General features: G+C 53.8%; 1 protein-coding gene across 1 annotated transcript in view; it reads right to left on the reverse strand.

Moving 5' to 3' along the window:
- Nucleotides 1-973: 973 nt before the first annotated feature.
- The window catches only part of clspn (claspin), a 10,869-nt gene continuing 3,037 nt past the window's right edge, over nt 974-8,805 (reverse strand). The window contains exons 8-23 of the mRNA XM_008423032.2: nt 7,630-8,069; nt 7,371-7,559; nt 7,118-7,281; nt 6,876-7,048; nt 6,752-6,795; nt 6,091-6,260; nt 5,534-5,999; nt 5,223-5,383; nt 5,047-5,150; nt 4,806-4,967; nt 4,606-4,727; nt 3,484-3,608; nt 3,300-3,420; nt 3,155-3,225; nt 2,916-3,071; nt 974-1,247 (exon numbers count right to left, since the gene is read on the reverse strand). Of these exons, the coding sequence (XP_008421254.1) occupies nt 1,122-1,247; nt 2,916-3,071; nt 3,155-3,225; nt 3,300-3,420; nt 3,484-3,608; nt 4,606-4,727; nt 4,806-4,967; nt 5,047-5,150; nt 5,223-5,383; nt 5,534-5,999; nt 6,091-6,260; nt 6,752-6,795; nt 6,876-7,048; nt 7,118-7,281; nt 7,371-7,559; nt 7,630-8,069 (2,794 nt within the window). The 3' untranslated portion in view covers nt 974-1,121. The remainder of the gene's footprint in view (nt 1,248-2,915; nt 3,072-3,154; nt 3,226-3,299; nt 3,421-3,483; nt 3,609-4,605; nt 4,728-4,805; nt 4,968-5,046; nt 5,151-5,222; nt 5,384-5,533; nt 6,000-6,090; nt 6,261-6,751; nt 6,796-6,875; nt 7,049-7,117; nt 7,282-7,370; nt 7,560-7,629; nt 8,070-8,805) is intronic.

The raw sequence follows: 8,805 nt of genomic DNA on the forward strand, positions 1-8,805 counted from the left end.
GGAGCGGAATGATCGATGCTGGGTGGAACCGGCGGCTCTGCAGGCGGGGCCCCCGCTTCTGCTGGCCCCTAGCGATGCTTAATGGACCCGCTCCGAACCGCAGGACCCGCCTCTAATCACCGAGCCTCCTAATGAGACGGAGCGACATGAAGGGCTCGTTTGGACCGCAGCCTGTCATTAGAGACTCATTAGGCTCCGAGCTGCGATCAGGCGACAGAAAGTAGACCTTCATTCCGGGTTCTGTGGGTCCAAATGATCAAACTACCGAAGGTTCGGAGAGGAACTCCGCTCCGTTCGCCAGGGCCGGTCCAAGCAGGTTTTCATTGGGCCCCATTCCAACATGTCGACAGCATAGCTGCTAGCATTAGCATAGCTGCTAGCATTAGCATCATTTGTGATTGGCCTGCGTCATACCGTTGACTTTAACCTCGCAGGAGCAGCAGGCTAAACAAAAACGTGGATTTGAAATGCAGCAGCATTAAAGTAGCATCAGCTGAAACTAACTTCACAGCAAACAAGCAGTTTGGGTTGCAACTCGGAAAATATCTAGATCGATTTTCCATGTGTAATAGCATTTACTTTACATCATCATTTTAAACATTTGTAATTCTAGCTTGGTGCTCTCAGGGGCAAAGGTTAAAGGTCACTGGACGTTCCCAGCACGGTAAAATTTGGATCCGTTCCAAACTCGACGTTTTCAGCGTTCGTGGATCTAGTCGAGGTTTATTCATCTGGACCGGGAGGAAAATGTAAACGCAGCACAACTATAGATTATCTGTAATATTCACAGAATCCTCCATCAGTCAGCTGGAACCAGGAGCAGCTCATTGGTTGAATGTTAGTGATGTCACTTCCTGTCGTTACTGAATCCATTTTCAAATAAAACGGCTTCAGTTGAACTGGTTTTAGCAGCCGGGTCGGACTCTGCGGCCCGGTTTGAGTTTTAGCCAACGGAACCGAGGCGACACAAACCGGATCTTAAAATCTGCTTTTATTTACACTGTAAAACAAAGACGGTCGGCATCAAAGGTTAAAATTCATCAGACAATATTTACAGGATGAAACATTTAAACTGGACCGGTCCGAGTCCAAGATGGATCAGAACTGGTGGAGGTCAGAGGTCAGTGGTCCAGGAAGCTGAAGATGCTCCTCTGAGAGTTCCTGTTGGGTCCAGCGGTTTGGTTCTGTCGGCACGGCCGCTTGGCTGCCGGGCTCACCGCATCCACCTGGCTCCTCTTCCTCACCACCTGAGAGCAGAACCGAACAGAACCTTAGGCCCAACATGTGAGGAGATGGACTCACAGCCAGAACTATGAGGAAACCAAACAGGCTCTTTGTTCCCAACAGAACCAGAACCACTCAGTAGCAGGAAAACCCTCAGCGTCGTGCAGCTGCAGGGCAACAGCTCCCTCTAGTGGTGGAGACGTGGAAGCTGATCTCTGCGGCCGGAGGTTCTGCAGGTTCTCTCTGGACTCGGGCGGTTTTAACAGAACCAGTTAAATGACAAAATGTAAAACCGATCAAATTAAGTGTGGAAAACAAAGGTGTGATCACAACAGTTTGTTTTATTGGTAATTTTACAGAATTAAAAGGGGATGAAAGCATGATGAATTTAGGTGTTGTACCGATTTCCACCACGGGGTGGCGGTGCTTCCCGTGAGCCTGAGTTTTTACATGGAGGGTTAAACTCTGTTTACTTCCAGGTCATTAGTGGTTTTCAACCTTTGAGCCGAGGTTCTTTGTTTTAACTGAAAAAAATCTCAAGGCAACACCAACAAATGGAAACGGATCCTCTGTAGCTGCTTATATTACAAATAGAGTCGTTCTTATCAAAGTGTCTTGAATAGGAATCAAATAAACATTTATTTTTATCATATTTTACATCTTATTTCAAATTGCACTTAATATTTCCACTTCAAAAACACACCTGAGCAGCCACAACACTAAAGATGGCATTATTTTCAGATAATTAATTCGTTTTCAAAAAATCTTTTAAGACCAATTACCGTATTTTCTGGACTATCAGCGCACCACACTATAAACCGTACCTTCAAATATTCTGGGGACCACAGCTCATAAAAGTGTAGACCTGTCGCAACATTTTAACGGACAATAAATTCTTAGAAGTTATTGCAATAATCGTGTTTTGAGACCATTTTTTCAGTAATAAATTGATAATAGTGTGTTTTTCCTCAGATGTCAAACATTCAAAATAAAACAAACGGAAATAAAAACTTAAGACTAACAAAATATCAGAATGGAAATTGAGCTTATTTATATTTTCATTAATTTCTTACAGTAACAGGCTTACAAAAGGTCAACATTAAATTTTATTTTTTTAAATTTTACTGTACTAAACCTCAACAGGGTGCAGGTGGCGGTCTACCTGAGCCTCACCCGGTTCCGAGCCTGACCCGGTTCYGAGCCTCACCTGGTTCTGAGCCTGACCCGGTTCCGAGCCTCACCTGGTTCTGAGCCTCACCCGGTTCCGAGCCTGACCCGGTTCCGAGCCTCACCCGGTTCTGAGCCTGACCCGGTTCCGAGCCTCACCTGGTTCCAAGCCTGACCCGGTTCTGAGCCTGACCCGGTTCCGAGCCTCACCTGGTTCCAAGCCTGACCCGGTTCTGAGCCTGACCCGGTTCCGAGCCTCACCTGGTTCTGAGCCTCACCTGGTTCTGAGCCTGACCCGGTTCCGAGCCTCACCTACTCGCCCGGTTCCGAGCCTGACCCGGTTCCGAGCCTCACCTGGTTCTGAGCCTCACCCTGTTCCGAGCCTGACCCGGTTCCGAGCCTGACCCGGTTCTGAGCCTCACCCGGTTCTGAGCCTGACCCGGTTCCGAGCCTCACCTGGTTCTGAGCCTCACCCGGTTCCGAGCCTCACCTGGTTCTGAGCCTGACCTGGTTCCGAGCCTCACCTGGTTCTGAGCGCGCTCCGTTGGCGCCTTGCCAGGCGACAGCGTCTGGAACAGGAATCCTCTGGAGCTCCGGGGGCCCAGCAGGTTCCCCTCAGAGAGGCCGGCCAGCTTCTGCAGCACGGCGGCCGGCTGGCTCAGCAGGGAGCCCCTCCTCACCTGGAAGAGAGCCGGGTCACTCAGAGCAGCTGCCGACCCGTCAGAACCGACCCACACAGGCGGTTCTGGAGGACGAGACCCACCTGGACGGGCTGGGAGGGTTTCTGGAACGGGTTCAGAGCTGCTGCGGTCCTCTGGCCCGACTGAGGCGGTTCTGTTAATAACAGGTCAGTTAGGTTGTGATCCGATAAACTAGCAGAACCTGGGACCGGACCGGACCGGACCCACCTTTCCTCTGCAGCGCTCTGGCCGTCAGCTTCTTGGCCAGCTTCATGAACCGACTGTCCTCGTCTCCGATCTGCTCGTCCTCTCCGTCCGGATCCTCTCCTTTCAGAGTTTTCTGCTCCGTCTGAGACAAACGGGTCAGACCCGGTTCCGCCCGCAGCAGAACCGTGATGAAGGTCGGACCTACCTGCTCTCGGAGCCACTGCTCCCTCTCCAGCCGGTCCTTCCTCCTCTGGACCTCCGCCGGGTCCACGTCGTCCTCTTCTTCCCCGTCTTCCTGTCCGTCCGCCGCTGACCCGTCGAACCCGGCATCTGGATCGGACCAGAGGACACACACTGAGGCCCGGTTCAGAGGTTCTGCAGAACCGTCACCAAGTTCTGAGTCAGCAGGTTTTAAACCGCCTGCTTCAAACGGAACCAGTCCATCTGCTGAGGTCATTACAAAATGGCCGACGTCGTTTTTACGGTCGGATCGTCAATGTTTTTAACTTCAGGTCGGTTCTGTCCTGATGGTCCGGTAAACCCGGTCTGATTCAGAACCAGAACATCTGCTCCACCTCCAGCTGCTCTGAGTCCAACCAACCTGTTCCCCTCCTGGCCTGTGGGGGCGCTGCACCAACAACCACTGAAGGAAACGACACAAAAACCTCTGAAGACACTGAGAGCAACTTCCTTCTTCACCAGATGGAAACAAGATGGAGGATTTTAGCGGTTGGAGGATTTCTCTTTAGGCTAAAGACCAGGAGCCATTTCTGCTGCTAGCGCTAGGCTAGCACGTGTTAGCTTTGGTTGGATTTACCCAGAATGCCCTGCGCTGTAGTCCACTTCCTGTTTAGCTGCAGATGCATCTAATGAATCAAGTGTCCATGGACTGAAAGCTGTTAGCGCATTTTAGGCAGTAAAATAAATAGTTTAGAAAGATTATTATAAATTAGATTATTTTAATCTTTTAACGCATTTCAAATATGGCGACTAAAGACTAAGTGGCTAAATGAAAAATCTGCAGAATGTGCATGAAGGTTGGTAGCTACTCCACTGACTGAATCTTCAGCTATTTGAGCTCCAAAAGTCAAAAATTTGAGAATTTTTTTTATTTCTCAGTTCAAAAAGTTTTAAAAATTTACATCAGGAATTTTGTGGAAAAGTTTGGATATTTCTGATTTATCTGAAAATTTAACTTTAAGAACATTTTTGTAGAAAATACATTTGTTTTTCCCAGAACATTTCAGTTTTTGGTGGAAATTCCCTCTTTTCTCTCTACAGAGGCGCCGAGTCCAGTTTGGACCCGGTTCCGACCCGGTCGGCTCACCGATGTTCTTCCAGCGGAAGCGGCGCGCTCGGCCCGGCCCGTCGGAGTGCAGGTCGCCGTCGGCCAGGTAGCGGTCCTGGTACAGCCTCAGCCGCCGCTTGTCGTCATCCAGGATCTGCTTCCTGCGGAGAGGAAGCCGTCAGCCGGACCGTTTCAGAACCGGGTTGGGCTGCGCAACCGGGTCGGCGGCCCGGACTCACATGTGGATCTTGTTGACTTGGTTCTGAAGCTCTTCGTCCGACGGGAGCTCCTCCAGCAGCTCCTCTTCCTCGTACTCGCTGTCTCGGTCGCCCTCCTCATCGTCGCTGCCGATGTCACTTCCTGAGAGCTCCGCCTCCGACTCCACGTAGTCCATCAGCGCCCTGCGACGGAACCGGAACCAGAACCGGGTTTTTACAGCAGAACCATCACACTGAGGTCAGCCTAGCTGAAATAATTTACATTTTCTTCTTCTCTGATCGACGGGGAGCGAAGACGCCCTGCAGCTCCTCCTCTTCCTCTTCCTCACCGACATCGTCTTCATCCTCTTCCTCCTCCTCTTCCTCCTGTTCATCCAATCATTCAGCTGATTCAGCTTTTCCAGGAACCAAACGTCCAGATCCAGGAAACTTCCTCACCTTTTCACTTTCTACATCCGACAGAAGAACAAACTCGCAGGCCTCCTCCTCTTCCTCAGCCTTCGTCTCTCTTAGTGGGAGGAAACGTTTCGTCGGGTCGGTCTCGGTACCGGATCGGTCTCGGTACCTTTCTGCAGCCGGTGAAGCCGAGTCAGCAGAATCTGAAACCAGAAGCAAATTTTAAAAATCAAAGAAAAAACTAAAAGATTTAATAGTTAAATGTTGAAACCATTAAATATTTATTTCATCAGTGTGATAAAAACTTTTGATGGCCCGATCCAGTTCCTGCTGGTTCCAGAACCAGAACCCACCTGGGCCGGGGAACCTCCCGGAGCAGAGCGCCATCAGCTCCTCCATGTTGTCCTGCTCCTCCTCCTCCTCCTCCTTCCTCTCCTCCTCTTCCTCAGCGGCGGTCTGCGGGAACGCTCCGGAGCAGAACCCCAGCAGCTCGTCCTGGGCCGGGCCGCTCGGCGCCGACCCGAAGCGGCCGGAGCAGAGCTCCAGCAGCGCCCCCATCTGGGCGTCCATGGCGTTCTCGTCCAGGCTGTCCAGCAGCAGCTGCCTCTTGTGGGTCGCCCCGGGTCGCGACCCCACGTTCAGGAAGCCGTCGGAATCCAGCAGTTGGGACTGGACCTCGTCCTCCAGGCAGAACCGGGCCTGGGAGTCCCCGCCCAGAACCGGGCCGCTCGCCGCGGCGCCGGGGGACGGCGGCGCGTACAGGTCCTGGGAGTCCTCCACCGGGAGGCAGAGGGACGGCTCCGACAGCCGGCCGGAGCTCTGGGTGGGGGAGAACGGGTCGGAACCGGGTCAGAACACACACAGCACAGCAGTACGAACTCCGTGAACCCGGGGTCAGAGGTCAGGTCACCTTGGAGGCGGAGCTGAGGATGCTGGGCCGGAAGAAGCAGGGCGACGGGGAGCGCAGGGCGGCGGCGGCGTGGGGCCCGCGGGCCGCGCTGCGCTGCTGGTTGACGGGCTGGTAGGAGGTGAGCATGGAGCCGGGCAGCTCCAGGCTGCTGTTGTGGCTGCCGTCCTCCTCTGGGGACACGGGGACAGGGGGACACGGACATGAGCCTCACTGGACCAGGCTGCTGCTGCCGCCGCCGCTCAGAGTCACAACGGTCAGAACGGAAAACCGTTTCATTCTAAATGTTTAAAGTCCAACAAACCTTCCATTTTAATGTTGCTCAAGCTCAGAGCCGTTTCCTGAGCCAAGATGTTTTTCCCAGAATGCACCTGGCATTGGATTGGCAACAAAAGCGAGATGAAACTTACCCGTGACAGACAGGAAAAAGCTAGCTAGGCCATATTAGCAGCTAGTTAGCGTAGCATGAACCGCCGCGAGTCAGAATGTAATCAAGATGCTGGCGACTGAAACTTTGCCCGACTGAAAGTCCCCGAGAGAAAATATAAATTTCTTCTACGACTAAAACGTGAAACTTAAAACCAACTTGGATGTTTTTAAATGACTTCAGGACATTTTAAGTGTTTAACGCTGCGCCATGTCGGGCTCCGTTCTCCTGACTCACCGGTCTTGACGGACGCGTCGGGTCCAGACTTCCTCACCCCGTCCCTGGAAGACAGGACAGCCGTCAGCGACGAGTCCCGGCCGGATCGGCGCCGCGGGCCGGATCGGTACCGGATCAAACTCACCCGGTCCGGGAGCAGGAGCTGCCAGGGAACAGCATCAGCGTCCCGTCCATGTGGAAACGGTCCAGAGTCTGAGCGGCAGGAGAAAGGCTGCGGATGCTCTGAGCTACGCTCTCCTCTTCCTCCTTGTCCTCCTCTTCCTCGCCGCCATCACCACCCAGTAAGTCGTCCACATCCTGCCAGTTACACGCCAGTTAGAGAGCCTGAGTTATAGCGACTCCAGCTGCAGCTTGTGGGGTCTTCACCTCTTCCTCAGACTCATCCGTCATATCTTCCTCTTCCTCCTCTTCCTCGTCCCCACAGTCTTCGTTGTCGAGGCGATGAAGCTCGGCTTTTCGCGCTCGCTCCTCCTTGCGGCGCTGGGCCATGGCGAGCTGCAGCCGCTGCTTCAGGGTCAGCAGCTTCTCTCCTGCAGAGACGAAAAGAAAATGAGGTGAAGATCAGAAACGCGTCAGAACATGGCAACGCGCCGACATGTCGGACCGCCGCGTAACCAACCCGGCTTGGTGGCGGCCGGCTCCTCGGCTCCCTCCTTCACGGTGACGCTAACGGACTCCGAGCGCAGCTCCTCCTGGCCAGAGGGGGCGCTGTCTTTACGGATGACGGTGAGCTGAACGGTGCGCTCCACCGGCGGACGAACGGGCGCCTGGACGTGTCGCAGGTAGCGCTCCTTCAGGGCCGCCACTCCTGTTGACCAGCAGATCTGGGTTAGGCTGATTCTGGACCGACGGTGATCCGGGCCGGTCCGGTTTCTCACCTGGGTTCCAGTGAGGAAGATCGAGCTGAACAAACGCGCCGTCGTCAGGACTCAGCTTGGCTGGCGGCGGCGGGTCCAATCCCAGCTCCTTCAGGCGAGACAGTCGGTCCTTCTTTGGTCTGGCTGGTTCTGGTGCAGACGGCGGTACCGGGTCGGACTGAGGTTCTGAGGCTGCTTGGTTCTGTTCTGGTCCACCGTCAGGAAGCGGTTCTGCAGAATCGGCGGTGAGGGACTCCTGCAGAGTTTCTGAGAGCAGCAGCATCGGACCGGACTCCGGTTCTGGTTCCTCTGCAGAGAGGTTCTGCTGCGGGGAGGAGGCGGCTGCAGGCGCAGGTAATGACTGGATCTGATTGGATGGGAGGTCCGGGGAGGGCGGAGCATCCTGCTGGGTGGGCGGAGCCGACGGCGTCTCCAGCATCAGCTCTGAATATCTGGAAGATCTGAGAGGAAAAATTAAATATTCAATGATTGATGAGTTGATCAGGAAATCAGTACCTGAGTTGAACACACAACGCTCTGTGTCTCTCTCTCTCAGTCTCTCTCTCCGTGTCTCTCTCTCTCTCCGCATCTCTGTCTCTCTCTCCCTCCGTTTCTCTCTCTCTCTCCGTGTCTCTGTGTCTCTCCCTCCGTGTCTCGCTCTCTCCGTGTCTCTCTCTCCCTCCGTGTCTCTCTCCCTCCGTTTCTCTCTCCGTGTCTCTCCCTCCGTTTCTCTCTCTCTCCGTGTCTCTCCCTCTGTGTTTCTCTCTCTCCGTGTCTCTCTCTGTGTCTCTCTCTCTCTCCGTGTCTCTCTCTGTGTCTCTCTCCCTCCGTGTCTCTCTCTCTGTGTGTGTGTGTCTCTCTCTCTCTCTCTCCGTGTCTCTCTCTCTCCGTCTCTCTGCGTGTCTCTCTCTCTGTGTGTCTCTCTTTCTCTCCGTGTCTCTCTCTGTGTCTCTCTCTCTCTCCGTGTCTCTCTCTCTCYGTSTCTCTCTCTCTCTCCGTGTCTCTCCCTCTGTGTTTCTCTCTCTCCGTGTCTCTCTCTGTGTCTCTCTCTCTCCGTGTCTCTCTCTGCGTCTCTCTCCCTCTCCGTGTCTCTCTCTGCGTCTCTCTCCCTCTCCGTGTCTCTCTCTGTGTCTCTCTCCCTCCGTGTCTCTCTCTCTGTGTGTGTGTGTGTCTCTCTCTCTCTCTCTCCGTCTCTCT

This window comes from Poecilia reticulata, linkage group LG11 (genome assembly GCF_000633615.1).
Source record: "Poecilia reticulata strain Guanapo linkage group LG11, Guppy_female_1.0+MT, whole genome shotgun sequence".
In the NCBI taxonomy this organism is placed as follows: domain Eukaryota; kingdom Metazoa; phylum Chordata; class Actinopteri; order Cyprinodontiformes; family Poeciliidae; genus Poecilia; species Poecilia reticulata.